Here is a 20,991-nt window from a genome sequence, read left to right as displayed (position 1 = left end):
TGGTAATCTCCTGCCTCACATATGTACTTGAGGATCTCTAACAGGTATATGTACTAGTTTCTTATTTGCAGCCATAACAAATTACCACAAATTAAGTGGCTTACAACAACACAATTTATTATCTCATAGTTCTGTAGGTTGGAAATTGACATGGGTCTCACTGGGCTAAAATCAAGGTGTCTGGGAGGGGCTATAGTCCTTCTGGAAGCTCTAGGGGAGAATCTGTCTCTTTGCCTTTCCTAGCTTCCGGGGGCTGCCCACATCCATTGGCTCATGATCCCCTTCCTCTGTCCTCCAAGCCAGCAATGGCCGTCAAGTCTTTATCACACTGCATCGCTCTCTCTGACTTTATGGCCATCGTCATATCACATTTTCTCACTCTAACTCCTCTCTGCCTCCTTGTAAAGTTTATAAGAACCCTTGTGATTATATTGGGCCCACCAGGATAATCCAGGATAATCTCCCTACTTTAAGGTCAGCTCATTAGCAACCTTAATTCCATTTGCAACCATCTGCCCTGTAGCATAACATATTCACAGATTAGGGCATGAACATCTTTGGTGGAGGTGTTATTCTGTCTAGCATAAGGTATTAGAGTTTCTATCATACAGGCCCTCCTGGACTTCTGCTCTCTTCTAATTCTAATTTGGTATCACAATTTTAAAGAATTATATCGGTATTGCTTTGGAAAATTATCATTAGCCTGGCTACTAAAGCTTACTTATCTGCTTTTTCTATGTTTAGCTTCAGTGTTTTTGAAAAAATGCTTTGTTATTTTTTTCATATTCTTAACCATGGGTAAACTTTCTTTAATTTTATTCCAGTAAATTCCTAAAGATCTTTACCATAGAGCCTTATTACTGTGGTTTGGTTTACACTGCTAACAAAATTATGATTGAATTTTAAAATTCCAGGCTACAAACATTTTGAAATGAAAGACAATTTTTAGGAGATAAGAAAAAGATCTTGTAATCAGAAAATGTTCGAAACTTTATTTCTTATATGTAAAAGGAAATATTTTGACAGTTATATTATGGATGTTGTTACAATATAAATAATATAAAAAATAGACCTATTTCACAAAACTAGGAAAAAATACACACAAGACTGCTTATTGACATTATTATTTTACAGGCAAAAAGTTTCAGAACTCCAACAATAAGGAGCATCACACCTTTATCTGGAACTCCAGGTCTGTTATATGACAGCTGAAATATCTTTTGGTTTTGTAGTAAATCATTTATTTAGTTTTTAGTATGTAAAATTATTGTAACAGCTGAAAATTTATAAATATAATTTTTCTGATTATAAAAATAACTACCAATTAAAAAATATTGGCTGCATATTATTGCAGCATGTCTGCATCTTAATCAACTGTAATGTATTTAACTTTCCCCTCATGTTGAACATTGAGTTGGCTTCCAGTGTTCATTATAATAACTATATTATAGCAGTTTATAATTCCAATGGGCAATATGTGAGAATGCCCTTTTCTGTAGCCTGGACAATTCTAGGTGCTAATTTTTTTTCAAATATTTTATATAAAAATTTAGTAGGTTTAAAAATTCTAATTTCTAATTCCTTAATTTATGTAATTAAATTTATTTTATGCTTATTTCTCAATTGTATTTTTCTTTGGATACATTACCTGTTCATCTCTTTGGCTTGATTTAAAGCTAGCAATCTTTTTTCATATTTAGTTGTAAGAATTTATATTTTAAGGATATTAACCATTTATATGTCACATATGTAGAAAATATTTTTTGAGGTTATCATTTGCTTTTAAAATTTAATATTTCTGTCATTTATACTTTTAATTTTTGTCATCAAATTTATAGATCTTTACTTTTGTCAGTTATTTCTTTAGTTTCATGTTATAAAAGACCCCACCATCGTGATCATGTAGATATATAAATTTTCACCCATTTTTCAAGTTTTCATTGTTTTATTTTATTTTATTTGACTTTTAGAGACAGTTTGTCACTTTGTTATGGTTTTATTTTTCATATTTAATTTTTATTTCACCTAGAATTTATTTTATTTTTCAGTATAAAGTAGGGATTTTTTTTCAAAGAAATCACCCATTGACATAAGTGATATTTATTGATATTTATTGAATCCATTTTTCCATGATGGACTTCTTTAATCTGTAAATTCTTACAAATACTCATTCATGTTTTATTGTATTGCTAGGACTTTCAGAACAATGCTAAACAATACTAGTGTACATAGGATATAAGCATCTGAATGCTGGTTATATTGGGAAAACCTCTAATGTTTTGGTGTTAAGTGCATGAAGAGATATTCTTATACTGAACCTTTTTGGAATTTTTGGTTTTTAGGTACACTAATAACAATCCAAGGCAGACTCTTCACTGATGTCTACGGAAGTAACACTGCACTAAGCTCAAATGGGAAAAATGTTAGGATTTTGAGGTAATTTTCATGCAGAAATATATTTCTATAACTTATAGCTGTGATATAATATTCTAAAATCAATTGGCCCAATGACATTAAAACCCATTACAATGGGATGGGACTAATCATGTATTTTCAGTCATATTATAGAAAGAAAAATAGACATTTGGATGACACATTGATGTGGAAGCAATGGTCAAAATGCCTTTTTTCTTTTTAAGATCCGACATAATTCCTTATTTTTCTGTGACAGATTTTATTAACAGAAGACACATGGAGGCAAATCCAATAGAAACTGAGTTATAGTAATGATATTTTATTACCGGAGGACTTTATTACTTAATCTAACTGCCTCACTTTGCATATAAAAAATACCTAAGTCCTGGAGGTTACACAGTTAGTCAAGGTCAGGAGTAGAACACAAGTCTTGTAACATACAATTTGTACTTTCTCTACTGCACCATGGTACACAGCATAGTGCTGAAACTAAAAATGGCCAATAACTCATTGAGGCCAACGTTTGAATCCTGGTTCCTTAATTTACCAGGCAAGGTTACTTTGCAGGGAATTCAATTCAATTCAATTCAATTCAATTCAATTCAATTCAATTCAATTCAATTGTTGACCAGATAGTAACATTGGCTAGTTAACTACCATCAAAATATAATTGTCTGCATTTTGGATTGGGAACTAATATTATCATGAGAGTTATCTTCCTGGAGCATAGATGGTGTTATTTCAGTCCTGCCTTGAAAGACTGAAAGTCCTGTTCATTTCCTGCCAGAATGAAGTATAGATTCAGGACTATGTCTTTCAAGATGCTTCATGTTTATTGAATACATAAATAAAACAGATAAATGGATAAATTAAATAAACAATTAGATAGAAATTAGAGATATTTTGGAATACTAAAAAGGTGAGATATATATGTACACACACATACATATGCATATATAATGTGAAACAAGCAATTCAAAAGGTTTTAATAAATGAAATAAAAGTGGTTTATCTGACATTCTATATATAAAGTAGAATTCTCAATCAAATCACATTTGTATGTATCAGTAATGTTCTGGAAATGTTCATATCTATTCCTTATATGTAATAAAAAGAACTACTAAGTAGAGGAATAATTATCATCTTATATACACAATTTAGCTTAAGATTTCATCTGCCTCAGTGTTATTGAGTGTTGTGAATGGTTAATATTGTAATTATTAGGGTCTTCTAAGTCATCTTTTCCCATAATGAGGACAGGAAATAGAAAATTTAACTTCCAAAAAGATTTTTTTTTTCACCCACTGTAAGTGGAATTTATTTATGTTTAATACAAGGGACTGGATGGAAATTATTTTATGGAATCATAGAATCACAATCAGAAGGGAACTTTGAGGTCAGGCTACCTTGCCTTGTACTCTGGAAATCCTGAGTTATTACATATATATAGTACATTTTTTCACACATTTATTACTGGATAGTGAGAAGGTCTTAGAGCTACATTTCCTCCATGTTAACTATGATACTAGGGCTCTCACGGCATTTCATTGTGCATGGATTCCGTTAGCCATGGGGGAAGTTGAGAGCAATGGCTGTATTCTGGGCAGGAAGTCAGGAGACCTGCTTCTCACAAATCTTGTCCATTCAGCCAAATCTCCAAATTCAGAGCAGGTACAAATTATAGAGGACATGCAAATGAGTAGAGGGGCTTAGTGTTTACTAAGGAGCTTTTGGTCTGAAACATCAGGTGAGAAAAAATTATTAAAATATGTTTTTCAGGCCAAATAGGGTAGTATTACCATAAACATACCCAGACCACTGGGGGATGGGGATGGGGGTATGGGGATCATCAGCTGTGGTTAAGAGCGTAGACTGGAGCCAGAATGTCTGGGTGTGAATTCCTGCTTTATCCTTTATTGGCTGCAGGCTGGGCAAGCTCCTTAACCTATCTGCTTCTGTTTCTTCATTTGTAAATTTGAAGGATAATATAATAGCTACTAACTCATAAGCTGGCTGCAAAGATTAAACGTAGTAGGAGCTTATAGTGTTAGCTGCTAAATTTATTTAGTTGGAATAAGGCAGGAGGTTAGAAGGAGAATTTGAATATATGAATCTCTATAATGAGTGCAATACAGTTTACTTGCTTTACAAACCTAATGTAATGATCAAATGAGCAGACTTAGGTGTACAGGGATGTTATCAAGCTTAAAATTTTCTGCAAACAAAAGTTTTTTTGTGTTTTTTTTTTATAGTTCAGGTTTGTATCTGGCCCTATTTTGATTCTGGAATTTGCTGTCACAAAAGCTGGTGGTTGATTCCGGTGTTGCAAAGAATACAAAACCAGTCAGTCACCTGCTAGTCTCCAATAGCCTCGGGTTTTGTCAGCCTCAAAGTGATAGATTAGACCTGATCAGCTGGGGAAATATGAGGACAGATGTTTTCCCTGCAACCTAACCTTGCCTCTTCTCAGCTTCTTACCTTCGTTTATATGTCACTGATGTTGTTAGATGTTCTCTTCATCCTGATAACTTTGTGGTACCTCTACTGATTAATTCCTATAGTGTAAAACTTACTATACATTATGTTTTTAATTGAATTCATTGAACTTTTCAATGGATGAGTTCGTTATCTGTTTCTGGTTTCTTTTCCCATAGTACTTAATACCTTCTAACATAAAAAATATTTTATAATTATGTTGTTTTAGTCTTTCACAGTTAAAATGTCAGTCTCGCAAGGGCAGGGATCTTTATTTTGTTCAGTGATGTGTTCCAGTACCTACAACAGGAACGGCCACATAATAGATGTTCAACAGATGTTTGTTGAATGAATGAGTGATGGATACTAATAAGTAATTAAGAGAAAAAATATGAAGTGGCCAGTAAGCTTGGTGGGAGGAGTGCATTTTGAAGAAATTTATTAAAGCATAACTTGGTCTTTTCTAATAAAAATATTTATACAGAGTTTATATTGGAGGAATGCCCTGTGAGCTTCTCATACCACAATCTGATAATTTGTAAGTAATTTAAATCATTTCCTTATGAAATAAATATACTAAGTTTATATAGTAATTGCTACCAATACTGCATAGCTAAATGATATAATACAGTATAAATTATGTTTCATATTATAAATTAGCAATCATTTTTATAGTTAGTTGCTACCTTATATCTTATCCTCCTCTGTCTCTAATAGTTTGATATCAACTGTTATTAGATTATGAGAAAAGATGTTTTGAGAAATATCTTTATCAAATATTTTACTTCATAGTATAATACTTTAAACCCTTTAAAAGGGATATTAATAGGCATAACCAAATTAATTATAAAATATTTCATTGTTAAATGAAATTTTATTCAAATATTTTCAATGAAGTTTGGGAAGTATTTTTATTTTATAGAAATTTTGGTTGTAGCAACAATTTCTGTCCTGTGGCATATTCAGAAACTAATGAGATATTTTGAAGGGAAATACAGCATTTTAAAATTTTAGTGTCAATATAAACTTTGAGAGTGGCATATATTTTTTATTAGGTATGGTCTAAAATTAGATCATCCAAATGGTGACATGGGTTCTATGATTTGTAAGACTACTGGAACTTATATTGGTAAGTATCAGTGATCTTTTTTCATAATTGTCATAAATGTCTTATTTTATTTCCCTGTTTTGTATTCTTCTAGACCTCCCTGCCTTATTTTGGATCAGTTTTGTGTTCATTCGTATTTCCTCTTTTCCTTTGCTTCCTTTTACTCTCGTGCAAGCATGTATGATTTCGTTTTTTTCTTAAGGTTTAGGTAAACTTCTTCAGTTTCTTTTTTTTTTTTCCTTCTCTCTTCCTACAGAAGATTTCATGACCAATTTAGCTGTTTTACCTGTTGCCTTAACTTCGCTCTAGTTTTTTCTCCTTGATCTATATATTCCAGGCACATAGATTTTTTTTAATTCTCTAATGCATTTTCCTCCCTTCTATCTCAGGCCCTCTGCAAATTCTATCCTGGAAATTTCAGATAAAATGTCACGTCCTCAAAAAAGCCTCCATCACTTACTGTCTTACATTCTCAAAACTCACTCTACTTTTCTTAGATAGGCTTATCATAATTTCAAGTTCTCCGTTTGTGTCATTGCTGTTGACTGATTGTACTCTCTACTAGAGAATACGTTCTGTTAGGAGAAGGACAAGCTGTGTAGTCACCCTGCATCTGCATCTCCCAACCCTTAGCAGAGTATCTGAATAATTAAAAAGCTGTTGAATGAGTAAAAGAAATTTCAAGGCAACATGGTTACATATTTGATCTTTTATGATTCTTAATGCATGGTCATGTTTTATCAGGTTTTTCTAGTTATAACCTGGAGACATTTTCCTATGTATATTTTTAAGTTGTGAATACTGCTTTAAGATAGTTCAGTTTTCATTTCTTTGACAATAGATGATTGCATAAGTACAGTTTTGATTTTATGTTTTTTACTCTGCTTTTAGATCAGCTTTATAATATAGAGTTATTGTTCTCCTGTGATTGGGAACTTAATTGATTGTGTATTTTAATTAATTTCAGGTCATCACAATGTCAGCTTCATCTTAGACAGTGATTATGGAAGGTAGGCCATTTGGTAAATAATAATTTTCATAATTGATTCAATTGGGCAAATAAAATAAAGTACATATTTACTTTGTGCTATAGATGCAGAGATTAAAAGACTAATCGCTTTCTACCCCCAAATTAACCTTTAAAGAGTCTGCAATTCCCTTTCACTCATAATTTATGCTTCATACATAACCTTTCAATTGTTGGGAAATCTAGCATTAACTAAGACAATGAATTTAAACAATCGTTGATTGTGATATGAAAATGTATTATTTTATGTCTTGCACCTCTTCTGATATAATTATAATTTATTGATAACTGAAGTAATTAAATTTTGACCTGAACTAATGTTAAGAATAAATAAAACCTCATGGTTAGTACTACCTGATAAGGGTTTTATTTTAAGATATAGAGAGTTGTGAAAGATGGTAGTTATAGCTTTCAACTGTGCATCTTAATACCAGTGCTAATAATTCATATTTATGACTTTAAATGAAACTAGAATTCATTTCTAGATATTCTTCATCTTGATTGCAGTAGGAAAGAACATCATACTTTTCTAGAAGTATCAGAATATGCAAATAACGCATGTTGCAAACCTCATATTATGAGAATAACAGTGGACATTTAGTGGCAGGCATGATGTTAAGCATTTTACATACATTATATAGTTTAATCCTCCCAAAGATAAATTGAGTACTATCATCCACTCCATTTTACCCCATGGGAAAATGAGACTTAGGTTAAATAATTTGCCCAAGGATATTCAGCTAGTAAGAGATCCATGCTGTCTAACTCCAGGACCTCAGCATTTCATTCCAGGGTTCTGCCATGACTGGTGGGCGGTTTCAGCAATCAGTACCACATCTCATCACTACTTAACATCACGTTCCAGATTTTCTACCATGGCAGAGTCCCCCTCTCTTGGGAGCATTAGCAAATGTGTGGAAGAATTTCTGTCACAATAACTGGGTATATTAATGGCCTTTAGTGGGCAGAACTATGATGTGCCAAGCCCAAATGAATTGTTCTGCCCAAAATGTCATAGCGTCTCTCATTGAGAAAATGAGCCAGTAGATGAAAATTCAAATAAATTACATTTAGCATCTATTAATAATATTAATATATATATAGCTATAGTAGATAAACAGTAGATAGATCTGTTAATTTCTTTTTTGTCTGTGAAGAGAGATGCAATGATCAGAAGTTTGGAAACAATGACAATACTACAATCAACGTAGATGTTATTCCTGGTCAGTACTGACAGACTACAAGAGAAGAATGAGATGTGGTTCCTCCATGCATAGCACTGCAACTGGAGTAGTGAGACAAATACACTATCATTGTATTGAGAGACCATCTACTTCTAGACAACTAGAGGCAATAGTTTTATAACAAAGTGAGGCCAGGGCTGGACACTTTATTACAGACCAATACGTACTAGACCAAAACCATAAAGAACAGTGCAATTCAAGACCAAATCAGAGTGGAAGATATCTAAATGGCAGATATGTGATTTACATGGAGCAAATGACTTAAGAGTCCCATGACTTACCAGTTACTCTCTGCAAAGATATGACCTACTTACATATAACTTGATAAGAAAGGACAATAGGGAGGAAGAAAAATGGTGGAGTAAAGGTGACCTCCTAACTCCCTGCTCCCAGAGAACAAGGCGAAGAACTTGGTCTGCTATGCACGAGTGGATCACTTGCTCTCAAGAACAGCATTGTGAAACTGCAGAGAAACAGTGTGGGACACACAACACGGGAATACAAAAAGGTGAATGGGAGACAGGATCAGGAAGTCTGGAGAATGCATGATCAACAATAGAGAATAGAGCGTGGGATGAATGCGCCCACCTGGCCAGAGAATGGAGTGGGATCAGACCCACAGGAGAATGTTCTGCTTCCCCACTGACCTCCACACCCACTCAGACAGGGACCTGCCTGAAGTCGGTGCAAAATCATGGCAGGAGATGTTGGGCTCTTTGGAGAGCAGACCATAATGGAAGCATTCTGAACTCCCCGGACCTCTGTGCTAGGACTGCACTGGGTGGGGGAGGGACTGGCCTTAGCTACCACTCGAGGGAGTTAGAAGACAGGCACCTCACCTCTGATGGTCAGTGGGACCAGAACAACGGAGGTGAACACTGAAAAGGGGACTCTACCCTGGAAATCCATGCAGGTGATTAGGCCAGCTCAGGGCGGGTCAGAAAGAGCAAGACCTCCTGTCAGGCAGCCCTGAGATAGCGGGCAGGGTGACACTCAAGACACAACAGGGTGTCCTATTGACTCAGCTCCCCAATCTGGCATCTGCCAACTCCTGAATAGTCACCCCAAGCACTGCTGCTCTGCAGGTGGGCGGTCGTTATTCCGGGGATCCACAACCCAGATGCTGTGGTGTGCCACAGTTTTGGGCAGCACCCCTCCTCCAGCCCAGGGACTCTCGTGACCAGCTCTGCCCTTCCATGACCTATTGTCAACTAGCAAGGCCTGTTTGGATGGGCAAATTTTGAGTGCTTCCCCAGTCGTGGGAGGCTAACACCTGCAGGATTCACAGGCACTGGGCGCTGGGTGGACTCAGACATCACCCCTCCCCCTAGCACAGAGACTTTTGCACTGTAAGTAGTAGGTTCCACCCCTGGAGGTAGGGAGAGGCAAGAAAAGCCACTTTACTTATGAGACTGGTGAGAATTTGTGGTGCTTTGAGGCAGATCAGTAGTTGACAGCCCAGTGACTTGGCCTGTCAGACCAGCTTAGATCAAAACTCTGGGGCCTGATCTATGTGTCCAGGAGGCTGTCAACAGTAGGATTTATGGTCAGGGAAGGAAAATCCAGAGGCCATAGTAGGTACAGCAAGTAACCCCTCCCATCAGGAGAAGCCTCCCAAGTGTGGGGGAAGAACCCTGGATAACATATTAGTGGCTCCCCCTAGTGGCAAATCAAGCAACCATAGAAGCACACACACATCCAGGGTGGTAGACACCAGCTGTGATCTGCCTTGATCCTACCACCACTTTAAAGGGGAATAGGGTCCAAATAACCTTTGGGAGTGGCAAGATCCTTCCTAAAGATTGGGGCACTAGTATTCCTCACCTGGGGACCAGAAAGCAACATAGAGGCATCAGAATACCTCTATAACTGGCTCCTCCACACAATCTACAACCAATGAGAGAGAGGGTAACCCTATAGCTCAACACAGTGCCCTCTATTTCAAGCTATTAGAGGGCAGTGGAGTTATACACACAGGTGCAATTCACCACATGGGAGCTTAAGCCCAGGGACCAAACTCTCTAATCTCCACTGGCAAGAGGTGAAGTCAACAGGTCAGAGGTAACCCAACTTGCCAAAATACCTCTAAGGCAATACAAGATCAGCATGCCTCCTCCCACCACTGTTAAGGAACGTCCCTTGGGAACTTGAAGTTAAAGGCACAAACCAGTTCTAGCACTCCCAGTTCTCAAGTCAGTTATCCTAAGAGAAAGAACTAGAGAAAGAACACAGGAAACACGAGAGAGCAGAGAGAAAAGTCATTTCCAAAAGAAATCATGAGAACCTCAAAATTGGTACTAATTTAAATGAAATGATTAAATTGACAGAGGAAAAATTCTGAATATGGTTATAAGGAAACTCAATGGAATTGAAGAGAAAATAGAAACCCAATACAAAGAAACCACTAGAATATAGGAAATGAATGGAAAAATCTCTAAAGAAATTGAAATATTATGAAAAAACTAAACAGAAATCTTGGAAATAAAGGAGGTATTCAAGGAACTTCAAAACACAGTGGAAAGCCTTAAAAGTAGAATGGATCATGCAGAGGAGAGAATCTCAGAGCTTCAAGATAATGCCTACGTGCTAAACAAATCAGATGAAGAAAAAGAACACAGAAGCAAGAGACAAGAGCAGAACATACAAGAAACGTAAAGAAACTAAATGTAGAATTATAGGCCTCCTGGAGAGAGAAGAAAATGCATAAGGGCTGTAAAGTCTATTGCTTGGAATACTGGAGCAAAATATGCCTGGCCTGGCCAGAAACCTAGATATCTAGATAAAAGAAACACACAGAACTCCTGGGAGACTCAACGTGAAGAGGCAAACACCATGTCACATAATTATCAGACTGGCCAAAGTAAACACCAAAGAGGAAATCCTTCACACAGTAAGATGAAAACAACAGATAACCTACAAAGAAAACCTATCAGACTAACTGCTGACTTCTCAAATGAAACCCTACAAGCCAGAAGGGATGGGGGACCCACCCTCAATCTTCTTAAACAGAACAATGGCCAACCTAGAATTCCCTACCCAGAAAAACTGAGCTTCATCTATGTGGGAGAAATAAAGACTGTCCCAGACAAGCAATCACTGATGGAATTTGTGAAGACCAGACCTGCTCTGCAGGAAGTACTCAGACCTGCATTGCACACTGAACAGCATAATAGACACCCACAAAATTAAAAACACTCAAGTGTTAAAGCTCAGAACCCAGATTCTACAATGGCTCAAGAGGTAAAACAAAACAATAAGAACTTACCCAACAACATGAACAGAGATCTACCCCAAATATCAACCTTCTCAATAAATGTGATTGGCTTGAATTGTCATTTGAAGAGACATAGACTGGCTGAGTGGATAAAACATTATAAGACAATTATCTGCTGTCTCCAGGAAATGCATCTAACCCACAAAGACTTAAGATCAAGACTTAAGGTCAAGGGTTGGAAAACAAACTTTCAGGCAAATGGAAAACAAAAAAGAGCGGGGGTAATGATTTTGATTTCAGACAGCATAAAGTTTAAAATAGCAAAAGTAAAGAAAGACAAAGATGGTCACTATATAATGGTGAAAGGAAAAATCCAACAAGAAGACTTAACAAAAATTCTTAATATCTATGCACTCAACACTAGAGCACCCAGATATATAAAGCAAACCCTGTATGAACATGATAAACAGTATGATAAATAGCATGATAAACAGTAATGCCACAGTAGCAGGGGATTTCAACACCTCACTGTCTGAAATGGACCATCCTCCAAACGAAAAAAAGCAAAGAAATAATGGACATAAACAGAGCTCTAGAACAGACATCTACGGAACATTCCACCCAAATAAAGCCGAATATATATTCTTCTCATCAGCTCATGGAACTTTCTCCAAAATTGACCACATCCTAGGCCATAAATCAGACCTGAAAACAAATTTAAAAAAATAGAATTGTACCATGTATCTTCTCAGACCATAGTGGTATAAAACTGGAGATCAATTCCAATAGAAATGCTCACTGTTTCACAAAGTCATGGAAATTAAACAATCTATTGCTAAATGACTGCTGGGTGAAGGAAGAGATTCAGATGGAGATCAAAAAATTCTTTGAATTAAATAATGGGGACACAAGCTACCAAAACCTGTGGGATACAGCAGGATATTAGAAACACACACACACACACACACACACACACACACACACACACATACACACAAAGATAGGACAATAGCATTTTATTGAACATATTACAAAGCCATGTTAGAAGCAACAATTATTGAGTTTTAAATAATTTTCTGAATTATAATAACTTCTTTTATACTCATAGTAGCACTCTTCCTAAGGTGAAAAGAATGGATTATTAGTTCTGAGGCTATATGAAAGGTGTTAATTGCTAAATCCATCATAAGTCTCTCAGAGAAATAATTATCCAAAAATAGAAGGTTTGAGTGATCAAGGTTGAATGTGATTGATAAGTATACATAAATTAATCTGCTATATTACCATGCCCAGAAACTTCCAATTTAAAAATGCCAGCAAATTCACAGGTTATATAGGCAAAAATGCTGCATTACATTGTTGGTTCTATGATCTTGATTTATAATTCCTTTTTTTTTTTCTTTTTTAAGCCACTGGTTCTCCTTTTGTATTAATGTCTCAGAATTGAGGAAATTGCATTTCTATGTGAAATAGTCATACAAATTTAAGATAACTATTAGAAATATGACATTTACTATTTAAAAGCATGATTTTAAGATTAGTTGGCATTTTAAAATGTTGAATCACTTTATAGATTATAAAATTCATGTTGTAGACATTTCAGGAGCATTGCTGAATATCAAATGAACCAATTAAAGACCACTGTGGCACCTACTCTGTATTTCTTTTAATAGTCAACCTTCTCTCCTCTATTACCCCAAGTTCAGACAACAGCTGTTCCAAACTGATAAGGTTCAGATGAAGCTGCCTTAATTGAGAAATGCCTAGTCATTATCAATGAATTAGGGAAAATAACCTCAGTGTCATCCAAAATATAATTACATTCAAATTTTATTTCAGGAGGCAATTTTCCTACTAACTTAAGAAGCAGAGTTAATTTTTGAGATGCGGACTCTGACCAGACACAATATTGTTGGAGCTAGCCTGGTTTCAGATCTTTGGGAAATCAAGTGAAAGGCTTATGACATCAAAATATAAAATCCAGTATGAACTTATTAAAAAACTAATTTAGCATAAAATATTTCAGAAACTCTTTAGTCTTACAAATGCACATTGCAAGTAATGCCTGGGTTAAATTTACAGGAAAATTCATTGTTGGTCTCAACTATAAGATTTGCATTATCCTTTTAGACTCCAGCCCAGTGTATTATAATTCTGATATATGGGTTTTGAGTCTTAATATTGAATTTCTTAATTTTTCTAATTGTGAATTTCTTTGAGGTAATTAAGGAAGCAGCATTTAATTTCTAGGATTCTTTCCCTCCCTAATTCTCCAGTTTATGGAAGTGCAAATGTGTTATCTCTCCAAAAATATGAACAGGCTCTGTGTTTATTAAGGATAATTTAAACCTGATGGGTTCTTGTTCCCTTGTTGCCATGCCCCTGTACACTCACACGAGTTAGTAAGCAGGGCAGGAGTGCTGTGTAGTGAGTGCGCAGGTTGGGAGCCCGGGCTTTGGGCTCAAATTGCCTGGGTTCCAATTCTGTTTCTGCTTCTTACTTGTTTTATGATCTTGAGTAAGTTAAGTAAATTCTCTGAATTTTACCTACCTCATGTGGTTGATGTAAAGATTAAATGGCATAAAAAACTGAAGGTTCTTAACACAATGCCTTCTCTTAGAATCTAAATAGGTTCTAAGAAAGACAGAAAGGGGTGCTCAGCAGAAGAGCTCAGTTTTTATGAAGGGTAGTCTTCCTGTCTGTTTTTTAAATATAAATAGAATTTCTTAAAATCAATTGTATTGAGGTATAGTTTGCATATAATAAAATAAACATAAGTGTGCAATTCAGTAAGTTCTAACAAATGTATATGCACGAGTAACCAACAACTAAATCAAAATATAGCTCATTTTATCTTCCTCCAAAAGTTCCATCCTACTCCTTTGCAAATCATGATGTGATTTCTATAGCTAAAGTTAAAAAAGAAATTCCCCAAATAAAGGTCATTTTTAAAGCAGGAAATTTTACTTTTTCTTAAAACAGGAGTCTCCCAGAGAGAATGGCATATTTTGTTTCTTCTCTCAATAAAATTTCAATGTTTCAAACATATGCAGGTATGTGACATTTTTCTCACTGTGTGTGTATGTGGGGGGAAGGTGGTGTGTACTTCATTTCATCAAATCATTTTTTATGTACTGCTATGAAAGCAAAAATGGTTAAGATGGGAAGTCTAACAGGAAGCCCCAACATTAGCTGAGACCCTCCCCCCATGATAATCTTAAAAGAAGATGAATTCAAAAACAAACTCATCACACTAACAGAGAGAGCAGGGAAATTTGCATGTCTCAGCTTTGGCTATTGGTCAACTCAGCTCAAATTGAAAATATCCTTAAGTCAAAAATGCATTTAATACACCTACCAAACATCATAGCTTAGACTTACCTACCTTAAATATGCTCAGAACACTCGCATTAAGCTATGGTTGGGCAAAATTATCTGGCAACACAGTGCACTGTATTCATTGTTTACTCTTATGATTGGCTGGATGGGAGCTTCAGCTCTCTGCCTGCCCAGCATCATAAAAGAGTATGTAACTCATATTGCTAGCCCAGGAACAGATCAAAATCCAAAATTCCAAGTTCTGTATGGTTTCTACTGAATTTATATTTTTGTACCATTTTAAATTTAAAAAAATCCAAAGTTGAACTCAGGGACCATCTGTACTCTCTCAGATTTATGTTTTCAGTGTGGTCCGTAAAAATCCTTAAGCAGATTATATTTTAATTTAATTATTTAATTTAAATCAATCTCAGGCAATAGTATTCCTAGGAGAACATCAGAACAAACACAAATCCTTCTGGAAGAATCATACTTCATTCCAGGTCAGGAGTGACGGAAAGACACATTCAGATTTCAAAGATGTTAAAATTTGAAAAAAATGTGTGTCTTGGGATCAATCACATGTGATATACCTTGTTTCATTCTAGAAATTTATTTAATGTGAAATGTAAGAATACATGCATAGAACTTAGAGTTAATAAGAATAAATTTTACTAATATACCTAAAACTTTATGGATAAAGCCACAAGAAGACCAATGATAGTTAAATGTATTACTATATGAGAAAATGTAGATATAAGATCTAAGGTCATAAACATAGGAAGGATTCATTCTTGAAAAGCAAATGGAAGGAGAAGTGGTTCTGCCTGACTTCTGTACTTTCTTTTGAAGCTAAACATTTGTGCTCAGCTCAGCTTTTCCTTACTCCCTCGATCCTCCTGTTACCAGTATATTTTTAGTACTAGTCACCATTAAAGTCTAGACCCCATGGAATGTAGGTCTCTGTGAATGCCATGTTTATTGTCCTCTTTGAGGGACTGCACCAGAGACAAAATAATGAAATACATAATCATTCATTTGGTAATCCATTACCTACATGGTGTTAGGTGCTATGGCTAGGTGATGGGAATGTTTTAAATAAACAAGCATTTGGGTTTACGTGTAATATTCATGACATTTTGTTTAATGTGTTTCCCTGCAGAGATCACTACGATTTCACCTTCACAGGGAAGCGTTCGAGGTGGCACCACACTAACAATAAGTGGACGGTTCTTCGATCAGACAGATTTCCCAGCCAAAGTTCTGGTGGGAGGTATTTTTCATGATTTTTAATATATTACTTTATAAGAACCAATCCTGCCTGTTCTTTAATAATTTGTAAGAGTAGTAATAGTCTTTTCTCAGTTAATCTCTTAAATCTAAAGCTGGTATTTTCACGTAGGCTTTTGATTGTGGGGCTTGGTGTTCTTCCCACTGCAATTTTCCAGTAAGGGCCACTCCCTGCAGCTTTGTGTGACCCGGACCTGAGCTCTGGGGTTGGCATTGTGTAGAAACATTGTGGCTGCCATCCACAAATTCCTCACCGCAGTTTAAGGCCACACCTACTCTCTCTTTGATAAGCTCTTAAATGTCCTTTTTGAATGATTGTTATTTCTCAATGAGTTAGCGAATTATAAGGAAATTTAAAGCAGTATTTTGGTATACTCTCCTCATACTCTTAGGAAATACTGTGCCTTATGTGCACATAAAGTAATTACTGGTGATATTGGCCTGGAAAGAGCACTAATTAATGTACTTGTTTACAAACACAAATAGGGCTTGTTTCTCTGGTTGTGCATTGCTTCTATGCATGTGGTCTAGGTCTGTTCAGAGACAGGTTGCTATACAGCTCAAAATGGAGGTTGGGATGGATGTAAGAGTGGGACGCTTCCCACTCAGTCCTAATGACATCACTTCCCTTGACAGACAGGGGACAGGACACCTGCCTGTGCAACTGGCACATACATTTCTGCTACAGCCTTTTTGCTTGGGTACTTTCCACATTTTAAGGAATCTGCCCATGAGCCAGCCAAAATGTGATTTCAGAAGAGAAGAGAAATGGATATAAAGCAACCCCATCTAACATTTATATAATCTTTCCTGTCCCCATGAATCCTTGTTGGTCACCTGTATAAATATTAAAACCTGAGTTATAAAATTTTTAAATTTATATAATGTATTTTTTCTGTTATGATTTTCTGTTTTAAATATTAAAACCAGGAACATAAAGCACTTTTAATTGATATGATGTGTCTTATGATCTGATATTATGTTTATTTTGACTGTGATCTAGTTGATCTACAAAAAATACATATAAGTTTTCTATCATATCTCATTGCCATTAATGTGGCAACCAGATTCAAGATGTTGAATCCTCAATAATTTATTGAAAATAATGATTTGTTTGTGTATTTTTCTTTTGCTGTTGATAAAATGGGCTGTTGGCTTAAAATACTGTTCATATTCGCTGTTTTTTAGTTCAATTTTCTTCCATCCACAAGACAGTAAAAGGTGGTGTAAAAGTTTAAATTTATAGGCCACCAAACAAAACAAAGAAAGCTCCCTCCATTTCCATCCTCCTCACATTTCGTGGGCTGCAATGGCCATTTCAGTAAATATTTACTGAGGGCTGACCATACATAAGGTGCTGTGAGGGACACATGGAGGTGGAAAACATAGACTCTTCTCTAATTGTGCTTAGGTAGAAGTTATAATCATTCTCTTTTAGGCTCTTATTTGTTTTGGTCTCAGTCTGCCTGTGAAAATGCCATTTAACAATTATTATCCCTTTTGTTTTCATTTGAAGCACTAGAGCTAAACCACCATTTTTCCTACCCTAAAAGGGCTGGGGTCTGAACATCGTGGGTTAATTCAGCAACTTTTCTCTGAGGAACAAATTATAAGTCTTCATTTTGGACCTGGAAGTAACATCTTTTACAAAGACATAGTTTTAGCAAGATTTTATCTCTGAAATTGTGAAATGTTTTATCTCAGAAAAAATGTTGCCTTGTGGGAAGTATGACAATTGAGTGATAAGTTTGATGGAGAATATGTAAAGGAAATAAAGAGCCCCAGTTTTGCTCCTTGCTTGTGCAACTTTGTTTTAATTGAAAAAGTACATGAAAATCAGCTGATGTGATTTGCATTCTGAAGCTTGAATTGTAATGGTGCTGCATCTTACCTTTCTATAGGTCAAGCTTGTGATATTTTGAATGTCACAGAAAATAGTATACTTTGCAAGACACCCCCCAAACCTCAAATTCTCAAAACTGTCTATCCAGGTATGTTACTGTAAGGCAGAATGGCCATTTCTGTATTTGCATCAAAAGAATAGTATTGTTATATATCATTAGTAAAAAATATTATTTGAACATTTCAGAATTTGTGGTGAGAATTATAATAAATTTTCTTCAAGTTTTTAAATTTACATTTTCTGGATTAGAAAATATTTGTACTAAAATAGCTGCATTAAAGCTGCAACAATAGAGGTAAACTTGGTTTAAATTCTTCAGATACACTACTGAAAACAGCACATCTCTATTGATAGAGTGTAATGATGCTTTTATTTCATATTATTAATAAATCGTGATTACTAAATCTTGGAAAAGCCTACATAGAAAATTTTTAAATGCCTTTTCCTGCTGAAAAAATAAATGGGGGAGGTTAAATCCTTGTTTGTTTAGAACAATTTAGGAGTGAAAACAGGAGATGAATAATATAACTCAAAATTCCTTTTGGACCTTCACCTTGTGGCCTGGTGAAATTGCAGATGATAGCCTTCTTATCTACATTAATACCATTGAAATGCTGCACATATGTTTGAACGTGGTGTGTATCTCATATCTTGTGCCCACAGTAAAATGTTTATATTAATAATTTTGTCATTAAGTAGTATTTGAAGCCAAATAAATTTTGTTTACCAGCCTCTTAAATGTTTTTGGTTTGCAAGATTTTAGAAAAAAATGTCCAATTTAAGAAAACAATTTTGATATTTATAATTGATGACTCTAAAGAAAGTTGTGTATATCAAAGCACAATGCTGCTGTAAAAGGTTGACATGCTCAAGCTTTTCTCCAACCAAACTCAGCTGAAAGGGAGTAGCTATTATTTTACAAATCCAGACAAGCTTAAAGCTGCTGAAGGAAGGCATGAGTCTAATTGTTGTTGCATTTTAAGGAATAAAAAGAAAAAAGAGAGAGACAGCTCTTTTCTGATTAGGAAAAAACTTAATCACAGATTTACACTGGCAAATCTACGTATAATATAGCAACCAGGCAAATAGCATTATTACTCCCAGTTTACATATGTGGAAACTGAGGCTCAGAGAAGTGAAGTAATAATAAATAAATTGTAGACTGCCTTCTGGGTACAGGTACATGTAGGGGAATGTGTAATTATTTTGTCTGCACACATCATCTAAAAATGTGAATTGAAATAGAGCATCTACAGCCATGCAAATAGAAGGCCATTGAGATATCACATCATGACTCTGATGAAAGGCTTCTTTTATTTTATTATGTTTAGGTGGGAGAGGCTTGAAGCTTGAGGTGTGGAATAATAGCCGGCCAGTACATCTTGAAGCAATACTTGAATACAATGAAAAAACACCAGGGTACATGGGTGCCAGTTGGGTAGATTCGGCTTCCTATAGCTGGCCCATGGAACAAGACACATTTGTCGCACGCTTCAGTGGATTTTTGGTGGCTCCAGAATCTGATGTTTATATATTCTACATCAAAGGTGATGACCACTATGCTCTTTATTTCAGCCAGACTGGACTTCCAGAAGATAAGGTAGGGAAGCTGCAGAATAATATTTGATATTTTAAAAACAATTTGGTGATCTTTATGTTTATCTCACCTATTCTAAATCAAAACCAATGAATATATTAAAAATGTATGAAAAGTGATTTCATCTGGTTTGGTTCTTGGCTATTTTAACATATGTGATAAAGTAGTCATAGAAAACCCATAGCATACAAGAAAATTATTTTCCATACCTAAATGTTGTCTACCAAGGGAGAAACACATATATTTCCTTTAAAATTGAAGTTTTTTTTTGTTATGAAAGAATTATAATCACAGCATAGGAAATTTGAAAAAGAATGAAAATATTTCACTATTCTACATTTACTTGGTCATGAGATAAAATTCATCATTTCTTTATATCTCTATTTTGGTTATTACATAAATAGAATCATACATTCAATTTCATATTCATCTTTTGTCACATATCAGCATAAAATACTATTATTAAATGATTTATATATTCACAAATTTTTTTTTTTTTTTTTTGAGACAGAGTCTCACTTTTGTTGCCCAGGCTAGAGTGAGTGCCGTGGCGTCAGCCTAGCTCACAGCAACCTCAAACTCCTGGGCTCAAGCGATCCTCCTGCCTCAGCCTCCCAAGTAGCTGGGACTACAGGCATGCGCCACCATGCCCGGCTAATTTTTTGTATATATATTTTTAGTTGGTCAATTAATTTCTTTCTATTTTTTTTTTTAGTAGAGACAGGGTCTCGCTCAGGATGGTTTCGAACTCCCAACCTCGAGCAATCCGCCCGCCTCGGCCTCCCAGAGTGCTAGGATTACAGGCGTGAGCCACCGCGCCCGGCCCTATATTCACAAATTTTTTTTTTTTTTTTTTTTTGAGACAGAGTCTCGCTTTCTTGCCTAGGCTAGAGTGAGTGCCGTGGCGTCAGCCTAGCTCACAGCAACCTCAGACTCCTAGGCTCAGCGATCCTACTGCCTCAGCCTCCCGAGTAGCTGGGACTACAGGCACGAGCCACCATGCCCGGCTGATTTTTATATTATATATATTAGTTGGCCAATTAAATTCTTTCTATTTTTATGGTAGAGACGGGGTCTCGCTCAGGCTGGTTTTGAACTCCTGACCTTGAGCAATCCGCCCGCCTCGGCCTCCCAGAGTGCTAGGATTACAGGCGTGAGCCACCGCGCCCGGCCTATATTCACAAATTTTAGTACAAATTTTAATAATATGTTATTATGTGATTTTACTAAGCTTAGATAACTAACTCCCTACTGATGTCTTTAACTTACTTCTGATATTTTTATGATCACAAATAATACTCCGTTGGATATCTGTGTTCATTAGATTTTTCTGTATTTTAGATTATTTCCTTAGGACAATTTCACATATGTGAAACTAATAGATCAAATCAAAATAACAT

The 20,991-nt window shown here is 35.6% G+C and overlaps 1 protein-coding gene across 2 annotated transcripts in view; it reads left to right on the top strand.

The window, feature by feature from the left end:
* The window catches only part of PKHD1L1 (PKHD1 like 1), a 155,045-nt gene that overhangs the window by 19,266 nt on the left and 114,788 nt on the right, over positions 1-20,991 (top strand). For both annotated transcript variants that reach the window (XM_076005072.1, XM_012786304.3), the window contains exons 5-13: positions 1,135-1,192; positions 2,343-2,436; positions 5,375-5,428; positions 5,946-6,019; positions 6,966-7,008; positions 14,466-14,536; positions 15,964-16,074; positions 17,993-18,082; positions 19,326-19,594. In XM_076005072.1, the coding sequence (XP_075861187.1) occupies positions 1,135-1,192; positions 2,343-2,436; positions 5,375-5,428; positions 5,946-6,019; positions 6,966-7,008; positions 14,466-14,536; positions 15,964-16,074; positions 17,993-18,082; positions 19,326-19,594 (864 nt within the window). The remainder of the gene's footprint in view (positions 1-1,134; positions 1,193-2,342; positions 2,437-5,374; positions 5,429-5,945; positions 6,020-6,965; positions 7,009-14,465; positions 14,537-15,963; positions 16,075-17,992; positions 18,083-19,325; positions 19,595-20,991) is intronic.

The sequence above is a fragment of the Microcebus murinus genome, chromosome 7 (assembly GCF_040939455.1).
Source record: "Microcebus murinus isolate Inina chromosome 7, M.murinus_Inina_mat1.0, whole genome shotgun sequence".
NCBI lineage: Eukaryota > Metazoa > Chordata > Mammalia > Primates > Cheirogaleidae > Microcebus > Microcebus murinus.
This window is presented reverse-complemented; position numbering and strand designations above follow the sequence as displayed.